Genomic DNA, 15382 nt, shown 5'->3' on the forward strand with positions numbered 1-15382 from the left:
AAAAAAGTTTGTGAAAAAGGATATTTCTACCAAGATATTTTGTGTTGATTAAAAATGACAGTATAAAGTAAAAAAGAATACGTGTCTATCTAACACTGACGGCGACCAATGGACCATTTAAAACCAATCAAAACGCAAAGAAATGTCAAGCTGTACAAGTCCATCACAACCAATGACCGACTTTTTTGATTTGGAAATAAGCCACCGAACCGATAAACCGAATATTCTAGAACCTTTTAAACGGCTTTGGCCTTTGAGTCCCAAACTCGTACGCGCGTCAATTTGTTTTTTTCCTTTTGAGAAAAGTACGCGCTTCAATTTTTTAAAGGTCGAAAAGGAAAAAATGGGAAAAGAATCGTTCGGTGACCGTCAGATCAAACTCCGAAAGATCGTGCGGTTACAGAACAAGCAATCGAACATTCTGGAAACACTAGACTGCGAATCTATATATACTTCTCCTTCGACCTCATCTACCGGAGAAAAAGATAAACCCTAGCCGCATTCTTCTTCTACTTCTACTTTTTGCAATCTCTTAACGTTTTTGTTCCTTCGATTTTGCGTAAAGCTTAACAATGGCGGGTAAAGGAGAAGGTCCAGCTATTGGTATCGATCTCGGTACTACCTACTCTTGCGTCGGAGTTTGGCAACACGACCGTGTTGAGATCATTGCTAATGATCAAGGTAACAGGACGACGCCGTCCTACGTCGCCTTCACAGACAGCGAACGTTTGATTGGTGACGCCGCGAAGAATCAGGTGGCCATGAATCCCATCAACACTGTTTTCGGTACGTTTTCCTTTTGGTTCATCTTCTTCTGATTCTCAATTTATAGGTTATGTTATCGATTTTGTGCATCGAATCTAAGTTAAGAGTTAGATCTGTACACAGAAGATCCTCAGATTTAACTGCTATATGAACTAGTGAGTAGATATTTTTGATTTATTCGGAAGATTGAGCTAAATAATCTCAATCAAGAAGCAAGAATTATATATTTAATAAACGCGTTTCAATCGATGGATTGTGATACTGTTGTTGTTTTGCTATAACTATGGTTGCTTACTTTTGCTGCATTCTGTGAAGAGATTACCTGATTTAGTAATTCCCTGCTATCTTTTTTTAGTATTTGGCTTTAATTGGCTTTGATTTTGTCTATGTAATAGATGCCAAGAGGTTGATTGGTCGTAGATTCAGTGACAGCTCTGTTCAAAGCGACATGAAATTGTGGCCCTTCAAGATCATTCCAGGACCGGCCGACAAACCCATGATCGTCGTTAACTACAAGGGAGAAGATAAAGAGTTTGCTGCTGAAGAAATCTCTTCCATGATTCTCATCAAGATGCGCGAGATTGCAGAGGCTTACCTCGGTTCCACAATCAAAAACGCTGTCGTCACTGTTCCAGCTTACTTCAATGACTCTCAGCGTCAGGCAACAAAAGACGCCGGAGTCATTGCTGGTTTGAACGTTATGCGTATCATCAACGAGCCTACTGCAGCTGCTATTGCTTATGGTCTAGACAAGAAGGCTACAAGTGTTGGGGAGAAGAACGTTTTGATCTTTGACCTTGGTGGTGGTACTTTTGATGTCTCTCTTTTAACCATTGAAGAAGGTATCTTTGAAGTGAAGGCGACCGCAGGAGACACTCATCTTGGTGGTGAGGATTTCGACAACAGAATGGTGAACCACTTTGTTCAAGAGTTCAAGAGGAAGAACAAGAAGGACATTAGCGGAAACCCAAGAGCTCTTAGGAGATTGAGAACCGCCTGTGAGAGAGCGAAGAGGACTCTCTCCTCTACAGCTCAAACCACCATTGAGATCGACTCTCTGTACGAGGGTATCGATTTCTACTCCCCAATCACCCGTGCTAGATTCGAAGAACTCAACATGGATCTGTTCAGAAAATGTATGGAGCCTGTTGAGAAGTGTCTTCGTGATGCTAAGATGGACAAAAGCTCGGTCGATGATGTTGTCCTAGTTGGTGGCTCAACCCGTATCCCCAAGGTCCAGCAATTGCTCCTCGACTTCTTCAACGGCAAAGAGCTTTGCAAATCCATCAACCCCGATGAAGCCGTTGCCTATGGTGCTGCTGTTCAGGCAGCTATTCTCAGCGGCGAGGGTAACGAGAAGGTTCAGGATCTGCTCTTGCTCGACGTCACACCACTTTCTCTTGGTCTTGAAACCGCCGGAGGAGTCATGACAGTTTTGATCCAAAGAAACACAACCATCCCCACAAAGAAGGAACAAGTCTTCTCAACTTACTCAGACAACCAACCAGGTGTCTTGATCCAAGTCTATGAAGGCGAGAGAGCAAGAACCAAAGACAATAACCTTTTGGGAAAGTTCGAGCTCTCCGGTATCCCTCCAGCTCCCAGAGGTGTTCCTCAGATCACCGTCTGTTTTGACATTGATGCGAACGGTATCCTCAACGTTTCGGCCGAGGACAAGACAACAGGACAGAAGAACAAGATCACAATCACCAACGACAAGGGAAGATTGTCAAAAGACGAGATTGAGAGAATGGTTCAAGAAGCAGAGAAGTACAAGTCAGAGGACGAAGATCACAAGAAGAAGGTGGAAGCCAAGAACGCTCTTGAGAACTACGCGTACAACATGAGGAACACAATCCGTGATGAGAAGATTGGCGAGAAGCTTGCAGCTGATGACAAGAAGAAGATTGAAGACTCGATCGAAGCAGCCATTGAATGGCTTGATGCGAATCAGTTAGCAGAGTGTGATGAGTTTGAAGACAAGATGAAGGAGCTCGAGAGTATCTGCAACCCGATCATAGCGAAGATGTACCAAGGTGGTGAAGCTGGTGGTCCAGCTGCTGCAGGAGGAATGGACGAGGATGTTCCACCTTCTGCTGGAGGTGCAGGTCCCAAAATCGAGGAAGTCGACTAAGCTTTCTCTTTCTCTCTTGCGCTCAAGTCTTGTGTGTTTGTATTTCCAACATTTATCCTCTATTTGTCCCCTCTTTTTATTTTGTGTTAGCTATAGTTTGGAGATTTACTATATGAACATGGGTACGTAGCCGTATTTTCGATTGTTTTGGTTAGCTGCCTTCTCTCATTGTTTTTGTTTTTTGCAAGTCTAAAACAGATCATGTTTTACTTAATGCCTCTCCCTCCTTTTCAACGGAATCTGTATCTCAATACTCGTAGAAAGTTCTAGATCTCCCATTGAAAGTAAAACTCGAACTTTATTAGTTGCTAGGAAACAACGCGACGGCAAAACAGATCAAATTCAGAACTTTGAAATGTTCTTAAGCTTTAGAAATTTAAAAAGGAAAAAAAGAATCTTCTGAAAATAAAAAAACAAGTGATTGTGTTAGCAATGATTGTGTTAGACGCAAATCCTCATTTGGAACCGGTTGGGAAGCTCAGTTGCGGTTATGGGAATAAGTTTGACGGGAAGATATGGGATTACCCATGAACAGAATGGATAGAAAGTATAGTTTTAGAGGTATGTCTTGTTCCAAAGTGTATGGAAGCTTTGGATTCAGATCACGAGTTATTCTTTTGTCTCTATAAGACATCCTTCGTTTAATTAAGCAACAGTGATATGAAGTTTAGCTGAATTTTCGGGTGCGTAGGTTGTATAATAATAGGAATAGTTATAAGAGATTGCCAGACAATGCATGGTAGTAAGTATTTAGATATTATATTTGTTTATTGATTTGAGATGGAATTAGTAAAGTACTTGACACAATTCAAAATCCATTACACTACAACCAAGTTTCATTCGTTTTCTTCCTCATGAAGAGGCACATATACATACTCTTGTCGATCTTGATCTTGTTATATAGATTGTTTAGCTTGGTATTGGCAAAGTCGGGAAACACATTTGATGTTGTCTGATCATCGTGGAAACTCAGTTGGGCTTTGTCGATATTCACCTATTCCCAGAAGATCCTGCGGCGGAAAGAAAGAGCTTCTTAGAGCGTTAGGAATAACATAACATAATGAAAAACGAAACTAAAACCATACCAATATAAGTTTTCAGAACTTTAAGCTCCTTAGTACACGTTTCTTGATGTGCTTTTATTCCTAGTCTATTTTCTTCTTTTTTTCTGGACGAAGAATATTCAGTACTAGAATCAAACATTATGCAGCACCCATTAGTAATGAGCATACCATTTTATGGTAAAGTGCAAGATATTAGTGTGTTGTTTTGTCTCAACAATTCCTTTCATATATCCAGGACCCTAAGGCTTAAACCTCTACATCTCAAGGTACTTAACTCTCTAAGCTTCTCTGTTACCCTGACTTGATGCAGATGTTTCAAATTCAACAAGTATAGTATGTGGCAAACTGACTTCAATTTGTTCAGTAACGGGAGCATTAGAAGAAGAATTTTACCTGGCAAGCCCTGTTTTTGGCTCTGGTCTCTGCGGTGCTGGGGATATCGTGATTTGGTTTGAGAAATTTCTTCTCACGTCGCTCACAGGAGCCCCATCCGTCAGCAAATCTTCCTCCACTGAGAGAGTTCATAAACCAAAAGGTTAAACAGCTATTAATCACTTTTCACACTATCTATCAAATTAAGGTTTATAGAGAAGAAGATTACTGCATGATAGCTCGGACGATGAACTCAGCACGCTGGACATTTCTGTTTTCGTCAAACTCAATAGTCTTGTCTCTTATTTCATAAGACACGTTGAAGTAAAACGATATTTTCCTCCAACCTTAACATTCCATACAATGCAGCACCAAAATCAATATCAAATGTTAAGGTTACAATAAGCAGACAGCATGCATAATCTTCACCTGATTTTTTGATGTATGCTTTCCCTGATATCATCGTGTAATCAGATTTCTCTAGAATCTGAAAAATTGATGAAGCCATGTTGTTACTTCACGGAATCGTAGCATTAGATGTAACTATAACAAATATGATAGTGGTTGTGTAATCCAAAAACGGCAAGCATAAACTCCCTTTCATACACATATAAACACTGGTGATCTAGCTTAAGTTCTTTCATTTTTTTCTTTTGAGCAATAGATATAGGCATACTTTATGAAGAAACGAACTTATGAACAACAAGTCATGATCGAAATAAAATCATGCAAAACACTTCTTGACATTTCATCGAACATCTTTGATGCATCACATTTTTCTCGAAAATCAACATAATCTAGATAAATTTTACGATCCATCATCTAAGAATGCTTGATTGAGAAACCACTGTATCAATTCCATGGAAATAGACAAAATATATAAAGGATAATTTAATGAATAGAGGAAAATCGAAATTACCGCCATGGCTGTATTCTGGAATTCCTTGAACAGAGTAGCCGAAGGAAAGCTCCCAGACAAACTATGCCGCATCTCATTAACCGGATCGTTCTTAACCTCCGAGAAGGGCGTAGAGTGCCTGATCCCAGGCGACAAGTAACTCTCCGGAGAAGAAAACTTCGTCGAATGAATAATCGGAGTCGAATTCCTGTTCGCCGTCGTAACAAGAGCCAAAGGACTCTCACTGTTTACCTCAGACAAGACGGGGGATCTGGCCATCTTGTTCGGGCGCGGTGACTCCTCGTGTGACCGCCGGTTAAAGCTAGATTGATTCGGGATCTGAAGACGCTTCGATTGTGGAGGAGGAAAAGAAACAGGTGTCGCAGGAGAATTGTAGTTTGGAAACTTAACAGCGAGGGGTTTCCCGACGGCGGAGGAGGTAGTAGTCCGGGAAACTGCAGCGGCGGCGGAATCTAAAATCGCCCATAAATCAGCGTCGTCTAGATCTTTATCATCAAAGGTATAGGAAGAAACCAGCGATCGTGACGGTGACGACGCCATGGAAGCATTCAGTGTATCTTCGAACAAGGTGGGAAAGTAGAGAGTATTTCATAGATTCAAATTTATAAAAAAATCCAATTCAGTCAAACTCTCTCCCATTTAAACCGATTCAAACCGGTATACTGGTTTGCCAAACCTGGTTTAAGTTGTTATGAGGTTGTTTTCGATTACTAAATTGTGGGTCCCCGATATGTAATTAACATATTTTTAACAATGTATTTACTGATTGATTTGCTCCTTGTACCTCTTCTTCAATGGCGATTCTCAGGTTTAGCTCTCTGCTTCGATGCAGAAAATGGGCTAAAAGCGATTGGCTTGTCGCTTCCATTGGATGCGTCTTGATCGTATTCTTCCTCTCTTTCTTCTTTGATACCACTTCAGATTCCGTCCCCTCCGTTGACCGATCTCCTCCCGTCGCATCCCCAAACGTTCTGGTCAAACTGAAGCTGTCAAGTAAAGCACAAGAGAGAGGAGCCTGTACTGTTACCAATTGTCTCCTTCTTCAAGTTTTCGTTTTACAGTTTTGAAATTTCTGAGCTTTTTTTGCTGTTTTAATTGAAACTTGTGCTATTTTGCAGTTTGCTTGGATGGAAGCTTGCCTGGGTACCATTTTCATAGGGGTTCGGGATCTGGCTCAAATAGCTGGCTTCTTCACTTGGAGGTATTCTTCTTTTGCTGATTGAATTTGAATTTTACTTGGAAATTTTAGTATATTTGAGTGAAATGTATTATAGGGTGGAGGCTGGTGCAATACAATAGCGTCATGTTCTGCTCGAGCAATGACTAAATTAGGCTCTTCGAAATACTTTGAAGATGAAGTGGCCTTTCAAGGAGTTTTAAGCAGTGACCCATCTCAAAATCCTGGTAGGAGAAGAAATCTATAGTAGCTTCTGTACTGCTTGTGTATATTCAGTTTTGAATCTATAGTCGTCTTTTTTTATTGTTGTTGTAGAATTCTTTAACTGGAACAGAGTTAAGATACGGTACTGTGATGGTGCTTCTTTTGCTGGACACCCTGAAGCTGAATTCAAGGTAATAAGGCTTTGGTAGGCTGAGAATTTTGTGTCAGATTCTATCTAGAGCAAGGAAAGTTCCATAGTTTCATGTCTCTCTCTCTCTCTTCTCAGAACGAGACACGGCTTTTCTTCCGGGGCCAGCTCATTTGGGAGGCAATTATGGATGAACTGTTGTCGATGGGCATGTCAGATGCCAAACAGGTAACATCCTCGTAATCTTACCAAGAAAGTCTGTCCTGCATTTGGTAACTTGCATCCGCTAGAGATTAATATTCCTTCTTCTTATACACATTTGAGAAAATGTAGGCTATACTTACAGGATGTTCTGCTGGTGGCTTGGCAACTCTTATACATTGTGACTACTTTCGAGATCATCTGCCAAAAGATGCAGCTGTCAAATGTGTTTCTGATGGAGGCTTCTTTCTCAACGTGTATGTTTTCGCTCATAAACTGCCTTTTCTCATGAATTTTACAGAGACTCTTTTGTTAAGCTCTTTGGGTCTAAGCCAGTATTACTATTTAGAATTCTTTGCAGACTATACTCTCCACAGAGCTAGGAAGTTTTTTTATTGATGTGAAATTAGCTAACACTGTCTCTCAGTCTCAGTAAATCTATTTTCCTTCTTTACAGGCCTGATGTCCTTGGAAACCCTACAATGAGATCTTTCTATCATGATGTTGTTAACCTGCAGGTTTCCTATTCACTTTCTGTCAATATTAAATCATACTTTAAGGTATTTTTTTCTTAAATTCTTTATCGAAATGAACAAGAACATGTCATGGCTTTTTTTTTTTGCATGGTTTTGGGCTGGTTTGCTGTGGTTGGTTCCAACCAGGGCGTAAATAAGAGCTTGGATCGGAGTTGTGTAGTCAAAACGGAGCCATCCAAGGTAGGTATTATCTCTTACTTTGTTAAAAATCTTTCTTGCCTGATTATGATTGGTATTGAGACCTTTTTCATTTTTTTATAATTTTTTGCAGTGTATGTTTCCGCAAGAATTCCTTAACAACATAAGAACCCCAGTATTTCTTGTCAACGCAGCCTACGATTTTTGGCAGGTTAGAGTTACCAAGCCAAGCAGGAGAACTTTCGACCTGTTTCCGTTTGATTCATGTATGATGTTGTACTTATACATAGCCACATTTCAGATTCAAAATGTCTTGGTACCAGCTTCAGCTGATCCAGATAGAAGTTGGGCAAAGTGCAGACTTAATATTAAGGAATGTGATGCCGCACAGATGAAAGTTCTACATGGTAGGATGAGCACACTGATTATATAACCTGATATATCAAAAATATCCTCTGTTTCGAAGTAGAGTCAGTAGATATGTATATAAATTATTTTGACTTAGATTAAGATATGATTCTGTTTAAATCCCGTGGATCATATTATTACTTTCTAAAATGTTCAGTTGTATAAATCCCTATATGCTCTGTAGGTTTTCGCAGCTCTCTGATGGATGCGATTGGGAAATTTCATCAGAACAAAGTTGGTGGGATGTTCATAGATTCCTGCTTTTCTCATTGCCAGACATTTATGTCAATGACTTGGCATTCCCCAACCTCAACAAGAATCGAAAATAAGGTAAAAGATATTTGACGCAATCTGTTGCTTTCTTTCTCGAGCCTTTCCTACTATTACAAATGAACTGATCCGGTTCGTGTCTGTTCTGTTTTGTTGGTTGGAAAACAGACAATTGCGGAGTCTGTAGGTGACTGGTACTTCAACCGAAAACCAGTGAAGCTAATCGATTGTCCTTACCCGTGCAATCCCTCTTGTTACAACTTGAATTTCACCTGAAGTTTGCCTTCTATCCTCCTCCATCAATTCCACTGCTTCTGGATTTTCTTTTTTTCGGTTCTCCGGAAGCTTCTTCATCCAAGCGAGCAGCCATTTCCTCAAAATTCTCAGTTCGATTGAGTCCTAAAAGGATTTAATGTTCTTGAAGCTGGAGATATCAAAGGGGTATTCACCTGCTATGTATTCTAATGTAGTTGATTGACTATGCACCACGAGAGAATTTGTTACAAAACTAAAGCAACACAATTCACACATTATGCAATGTATATACTGATCGTAATGTATTTGAAACGAGGTCAATTGTTTTTTTAAAAGAATTTCCAGTGTCATGGGAGCTAGCAGATCTTGAGATTTTTTTTGTTGGATAACGCAGGCTAGAATCAAAGAAGCATATTTTCAAAGAAATTATGGGTTTTGTTTAGTAATGTGTTTTCAAAAGCAAACACTAAAAATCTCGATTAGTTTCAAAACTATGAATAATCATGATTTGCATATGCATAATGCGTCCTTGCATCTTACTTTTAGTTTTACCACATGCATGTATATTTGTGTAATTTAGTTAGAAACTTAAAGCTTTCACAATATATAGGAAAAAGTCAGAGATTAAATGTGATTTTAACTGCAAAACTATTTGCTTCCACGTTCTCCATCCCGAAATCGTTGACAAGTTTCTATAAGGATCGACAAAAATGTAATTACGTGCTTAAGCATAATATATATGGTTAAGCTGTTAGATTAATTGACTTATACAATAATTAAGATAAAAAAAAATTCTAACACGCTTTCATGAATTCCTGATCATGGCACTTCATCGAAATATTCCCATCCACTAGTTGCAGTATTATTATCATATTATTGAGGTCTGTGAAAAATTGAAACATGGTATGTTGAAAGTTTCAAAAGATTTTTCTTTTCTTAAATTAAGAAATTTGATTGCAGAGTTCATGCAATGCATATCGCAACGTAAGCAGTCAACTGCTCTTTCAGGAATATCTGGTATCTTTTTTATGATATTAATTTCCAGTCTTTAAAAACAATGATTTTATAATCTGCATTCATACTTACAACTTAGTCATTGCGATAATCACATGACAAAGTAAATGTTTGTTATTTACAACAACCACATATTATAAAACGGAAGTAATATTTACTGTTTCGTTAGAGGAACTGAACCAGAAAACAACCGTTTTGATATTTACTTTCCATACTGTAATTAGTTATGAGACATGTTCCTCTATATACTAAAACTAAAGTGATGAGACAGAAAGTGAACAAAACTCTAACCAATAAAAATATTGTCTCTCATTGTTAATTTTGAATAGCATAATTTGCTAAGTCATCAGCACAACAATTTGCTTTCCCTAGATGGATGCAAAAGCAAGTTTCCTGCAATTAGTATCTTCGTTGTGACTGGTCTAAACCACATTAGTCATGGAATTAAGATCTATGCCATTTGACTTTTTGCATTCCATTAGTTTAATAATTTCATTCTCTTTTCTGTTATTTTTATAAATCAAATCCCCACGTACCCTTCTTTAAAAGTCAACTCCCTCGTACCACAAACGAATTTATGGAAATGAAGTAATGAACAATGAAAATTTCTAACAATAAATTAAAGGTATTGTAAAATACAAAACCAGACTTAGGGTGTATATACTCTATAGTGAAAATGAGTCTCCATCGTCGCAAAATTAAAATCTTATTATTTACAATCTGGTACTGTTGTACATATTAGATTTTCACACCTTCAAATTCGAAAGATCAAATCTTATTTTTTTCTCATGGACAAAAATGTTACTGTTCCGTCTTCCAATAGAATTTGGAATTTCAGGTTTCTTACAATAATATTTTGTTTAAGCGAAATAGCTCTTGTCAAAAGTTTCATTTACAGGTTTTACTAATTCCAATGACAATGAGAATAAACATAATACCAACAGAATAAACCTCTTTAAAAGTCAACTCTTTTCATCCTCTTCACCATTTGGCTATCCACAACATAAATACCCAAAAAAGCTATTCTTTTAATGTCTCCATAAATCTCCTCCAACGGCTCCGTTTCGCCACCGTTCAACCTTCACTAAACGTTGCCGTTTTGGTCGCTGCATAATTTACTAATTACCCTCTTTCTTCTACTAATGGGAAATGGAGTCAGTGGCTTTTGCGCGGGAACCGCCGCCGCCGGAGAAATTTCAAGTCGATGCGATGTCGGAGTCGGAGTGGCTCACGACAACCTCGGCCACTCTTTTTGCTACGTCCGGCCAGTTCTCACCGGTTTAAAATCTTCTTTCCCGCCGGAACCGTCAATCCGGCCCGACCCGATTCCCGGAACCACCACCACTTTCCGTTCAATCTCCGGCGCGTCGGTTAGCGCAAACACTTCAACGGCGCTCTCTGCCTCTCCGTCGACAGACACGTCGGTATTGGCCTCCGGTTTCGAGAGCTCCAATAGATTCGCCTCCCTCCCGCTCCAGCCCGTGCCGCGTGGTCCGACTAAGAAACCGGGTCACGGGTCGGGTTTATTCGAGCGCCGGTTCTTATCGGGTCCGATCGAAAGAGGATTAATTTCAGGTCCGATCGGGAAGAAGAAGAAAAAGGAGAAACCAAAGAAAATCAGTAACAGCAGTGGCAAAAAATCATCTTCAAAACCCAAACCGGATAAGAAATTTCTCACATTCAAAACGATTTTCACCAATTTTAAATCTCGCTCAAAGAAGAGCGTGATCGATCCAATCTACGGTTCCGATTCATTTGAAGGATCATCAGATTCCGATCATGACATACCTGAGATCAACTACTCAAGCACGAGTCCTAGCAGCGAAGTGAATTATAGAGCTGAGGACCAAGAAGAAGAAGAGAAGACAGAGTCTGCTTTGGAGGAGCCAAAGATTCAATGGGCGCAAGGAAAAGCAGGGGAAGACAGAGTACACGTCATCCTCTCTGAGGAAAACGGTTGGCTTTTCGTCGGGATTTACGACGGATTCAGCGGTCCAGATCCGCCGGATTATCTTCTCAACAATCTCTATACCGCAGTTCTCAAAGAGCTCAAAGGGTTGTTTTGGGACGACAAGTTCCAATCCGAATCCGAGAATCTCGAACCATGTAGCGAAAACGACGATTCCCGGATTCAGAAACAGAGTCCACTCGAGCATGACTTCGATTCGGGTCAAGAAAACTGCCCTGTGGCTGCGATGAATGAAAGCGATGTTGCTTGCGGATCAAGAAACGTGTCGAATAATGCAATTAAGTTGCAATGGAGATGTGAGTGGGAGCATAACTCAAGAACAAGCAAGTCTTATAACAACAATACGGATCAGGATAACAAGGAATCCGATTCGGGGATGATTAACCACAGAGACGTTCTAAGAGCTCTTCAGCAAGCGTTGGAGAAAACAGAGGAAGCGTTTGATCTGACGGTGGATGAGAATCCAGAGTTAGCGTTGATGGGATCGTGCCTTCTCGTGACATTGATGAAAGGAGAAGATGTTTACGTGATGAGCGTGGGAGATAGCCGAGCGGTTTTGGCTCGAAGACGACCTGCAGATGTCGGGGGGAAGAAGATGCAAAAGGAGCTAGAGAGAATCAAGGAAGAGAGTCCATTAGAGACCTTGTTGATCACAGAAAGAGGATTAAGTCTTTTGGTTCCTGTTCAGCTCAATATGGAACATTCCACAAGTGTTGAAGAGGTTAATCTTTTTGGGAGTCCTGATTCAAATTGTTTTTATTTAATTGATTTTTTTTTTTAAATTGAGAAACTGATGATATTTTTATTACGTGAATTAAACAGGAAGTGAGAAGAATAAAGAAGGAACATCCTGATGATGCTTTGGCGATAGAGAATGGTAGAGTGAAAGGTTATCTCAAGGTCACTCGTGCATTTGGCGCAGGATTTCTTAAACAGGTATACTATCTAAGTCACAGGATTTCTCAAACTTAGCCTATAACACGTAAATTATAATATGACTTAAAATGTTTTGGAACGTACGTTTTATATATCTAATTTATTACTGTTTGTATGTAATTTATTTTCCTAAGCCGAAATGGAACGAGGCGCTTCTAGAGATGTTCAGGATTAACTACGTAGGAAAGTCGCCGTACATTACGTGTTCTCCATCGCTCCACCACCACAGACTCACATCACGTGACAAATTTCTCATACTCTCTTCCGATGGATTATACGAATACTTCTCCAACGAAGAAGCCATCTTCGAGGTCGACTCATTCATCTCAGCTTTCCCCGAAGGCGATCCTGCTCAGCATCTCATCCAAGAGGTCCTCATTCGAGCTGCCAAGAAATATGGTATACTAAACGCAAACGCTGCTATACGTACTAATGAAAACGCCAAACGCAGTTTTAAGTAAACTTAACTTACAACTCTTTTTTTTGTTTCTTTTAGGTATGGACTTTCATGAATTGCTGGAGATACCGCAAGGAGATCGCCGGAAGTATCACGACGATGTTTCTGTGATTGTGATTTCACTTGAAGGAAGAATTTGGAGATCCTCCATGTGAATATTATTGCTATCTATCTCTTGAAAGGGATTAAAGTAACATAGGTTTTTTTTTTTTTGTTGGTTGGGTTTTAATGAGTTTTTGTTACCTATTTATTTCAGTTACTATGTTGTATTTTTAACCAAATATAGTCTAACCAGATGTAGTTTAGTGAAAATGATATCTGATGCAAGAAGAGAATGTATTTTCTTGCGTTGGTCACACTACCCCATATTGGTAAGCAAATACAACATCTCCGTTTTTTCATGTATGCCATATTTTCGCATACAAATAATCATAATCATCTCGTAATCATAATGTTACTTAACCATATGATAAGTTAATAAAACTGTTTTTGTCGGTGACCATTTTGATCGTACAGGGACCAGTAATAGTAAATCGTAAACTTAGCCTATAATTAAGCTCCGAAAGAGAGAGAGAAATGGAAAGAATAGAAGCTTTTGGTTTGATAATTGATCATTTGGTCGGCTAGGCCCTCACAACACATGAGACTACCAACCAACTCAAAGAGTCAAATAAGTTATACGATATAATTATGCTCTTTCTCTTAATTCTTCTGTAGCTAAGTACTAATCACTAACCATTTTTTTTTGTGTGTCAACTTTCATGCCAAGATAATTATTTGTCAAAAGATTTTTCAATCCGTTCTCTTCTTATTGGGTTTGCAAGCTCTTTATTTTAGTGGCGACAAAAGGAACTCTTTGTTTAGATATTTTCCTTAGTAATATCTTAGATTTACTAATTTAGAAACAAAACCCCAATAATTCGATTATTATAAAACACGAAAAATCAAAGATCTCGAAATATATATTATATAGTTAGTGTCATGCGTGCTTGACTGCTTGTGGATACTGGTGAAAATAAAAATCTAGATCATAACCGTAGATTTAGATCTGCATGTAAGGCGGTGTAAATCTGAACGGTGATAACACTGTGACACACGAAACTGCGGTACGCTCTAGAATATACGAGAACCGACTCACACTCCACAATTATTGAACCGACGATTATTGATTGAACCACGTACGAGAATCAATACGACAAGGGTAAAGACGTAAATACGAATTAGTAGTTCTTTACTGATATTTCGGGGATAAGAGCGGAAATAGATTGCGACACGTGTATGGTCAGTTTTCTCATTTAGCTTATAAATTTGGGAGCTTCATCTTCCTTCAATATCATTCACCCTATCGATCAAATTGGTTAATTATCTTTGAGATTTATTTCGGTCTTTCTTTGAACTTTCTCGAGAAAATGTCTTGCTGCGGAGGAAACTGTGGTTGTGGATCTGCTTGCAAGTGCGGCAACGGATGCGGAGGGTAAGTCTCTAGCCTCTCCTTTAATTTTCGCTTCTTTTTGGATTTTCTCGGGAAAGTAGCTGTATTCTCGGTTGAATCGGTTCCATGCAATGCAAAAACTGTGTTTTGCTGCTGTATTGTTGTTGAAGAATGGTTTATCGGAAAATTTTGTGAAACTTTGAGTGTTATTTGGAAAAACTATTTAGAATTAGATCCCTTTTGATTTTCGCTTCGTTCTAAAATTTATTAGAGAGAAGTATTTCTCTTACGGTTGATTCGGTTTTACTTGATTCTATCTTGATGGCGATTGATACTTTAAAAAATGAGAGATTTTTAGAGAAGAATTTATCGGGAAGGGACGATTTTTAGAAAATAATATTCCGAAATTTCTGGATCATAAGTCATCTCAGTTTTTGAACTATGAAATTTATTGTTTTTTTTTTAATTAATTCACGATCTCTGTTTTCATTGGATCCTAACGGGTATTGTTCGGTTATTGTAGTTGCAAAATGTACCCAGACTTGAGCTTTGCCGGCGAGACGACCACGTCTGAGACCTTGGTCTTCGGCGTTGCACCGGCGATGAAGAACCAGTACGAGGCTTCCGGCGAGAGTAACGCTGAGAACGATGCTTGCAAGTGTGGATCTGACTGCAAGTGTGACCCTTGCACCTGTAAATGAATAAACCCTTATTAAAAGGCAGAGAGTATCGAGTCTTTAATTAAGTAATAATATAACCCTAATGGTGGTTTAGGTTTGGTTTATTGTGTAATAACGGCTGCAGCCCTGTCTTTTGTAGACGATCATGGTTTTCGTCTGTGTTTTGGTCATATTTAGATGTCTCTGCCATATGTGACCATAGTGATGAGTCGGTTTGTAATTTATGGTATGAAGTTTAATGATAAACAAAATCGTTTTATTTAATTCTCTTTGCTCTTTGGCCTCTAATTGTTCACAATCATT

General features: G+C 39.1%; 5 protein-coding genes across 6 annotated transcripts; 4 read left to right on the plus strand and 1 right to left on the minus strand.

The window, feature by feature from the left end:
• Window positions 1-475: 475 nt before the first annotated feature.
• Window positions 476-3113, plus strand: LOC18024546 (heat shock 70 kDa protein 3). The gene is made up of 2 exons (XM_006407613.2): window positions 476-786; window positions 1161-3113. The coding sequence occupies exons 1-2, from the start codon at window positions 573-575 to the stop codon at window positions 2897-2899; spliced, it is 1953 nt and encodes a 650-aa protein (XP_006407676.1). The 5' UTR covers window positions 476-572; the 3' UTR covers window positions 2900-3113.
• A 572-nt stretch (window positions 3114-3685) lies between these two features.
• On the minus strand, window positions 3686-5794 carry LOC18024547. Its single transcript, XM_006407614.2, has 5 exons — window positions 5255-5794; window positions 4765-4822; window positions 4565-4682; window positions 4357-4474; window positions 3686-3909 (listed from the first exon to the last, which is right to left on the minus strand). The coding sequence occupies exons 1-5, from the start codon at window positions 5792-5794 to the stop codon at window positions 3856-3858; spliced, it is 888 nt and encodes a 295-aa protein (XP_006407677.1). The 3' UTR covers window positions 3686-3855.
• A 243-nt stretch (window positions 5795-6037) lies between these two features.
• Window positions 6038-8926, plus strand: LOC18024548 (pectin acetylesterase 5). 2 transcript variants are annotated; one of them, XM_006407615.2, is made up of 12 exons: window positions 6038-6271; window positions 6373-6455; window positions 6529-6658; window positions 6747-6826; window positions 6922-7011; window positions 7117-7241; window positions 7442-7502; window positions 7647-7700; window positions 7792-7869; window positions 7960-8065; window positions 8251-8396; window positions 8505-8926. In XM_006407615.2, the coding sequence occupies exons 1-12, from the start codon at window positions 6049-6051 to the stop codon at window positions 8610-8612; spliced, it is 1284 nt and encodes a 427-aa protein (XP_006407678.1). In that variant the 5' UTR covers window positions 6038-6048; the 3' UTR covers window positions 8613-8926. The 2 variants fall into 2 exon arrangements, with proteins under 2 accessions (XP_006407678.1, XP_024015565.1); XM_024159797.1 differs by having other exon boundaries at window positions 7792-8065.
• Window positions 8927-10747: 1821 nt separating this feature from the next.
• Window positions 10748-13122, plus strand: LOC18024549 (probable protein phosphatase 2C 36). The gene is made up of 4 exons (XM_006407616.1): window positions 10748-12295; window positions 12397-12510; window positions 12645-12909; window positions 13007-13122. The coding sequence occupies exons 1-4, from the start codon at window positions 10748-10750 to the stop codon at window positions 13120-13122; spliced, it is 2043 nt and encodes a 680-aa protein (XP_006407679.1).
• A 1111-nt stretch (window positions 13123-14233) lies between these two features.
• On the plus strand, window positions 14234-15355 carry LOC18024550 (metallothionein-like protein type 2). Its single transcript, XM_006407617.2, has 2 exons — window positions 14234-14441; window positions 14923-15355. Exons 1-2 carry the CDS (start codon window positions 14377-14379, stop codon window positions 15098-15100), a joined length of 243 nt encoding a protein of 80 aa, XP_006407680.2. The 5' UTR covers window positions 14234-14376; the 3' UTR covers window positions 15101-15355.
• Window positions 15356-15382: the final 27 nt, after the last annotated feature.

Source organism: Eutrema salsugineum, unplaced genomic scaffold (genome assembly GCF_000478725.1).
Source record: "Eutrema salsugineum unplaced genomic scaffold, Eutsalg1_0 scaffold_13, whole genome shotgun sequence".
NCBI lineage: Eukaryota > Viridiplantae > Streptophyta > Magnoliopsida > Brassicales > Brassicaceae > Eutrema > Eutrema salsugineum.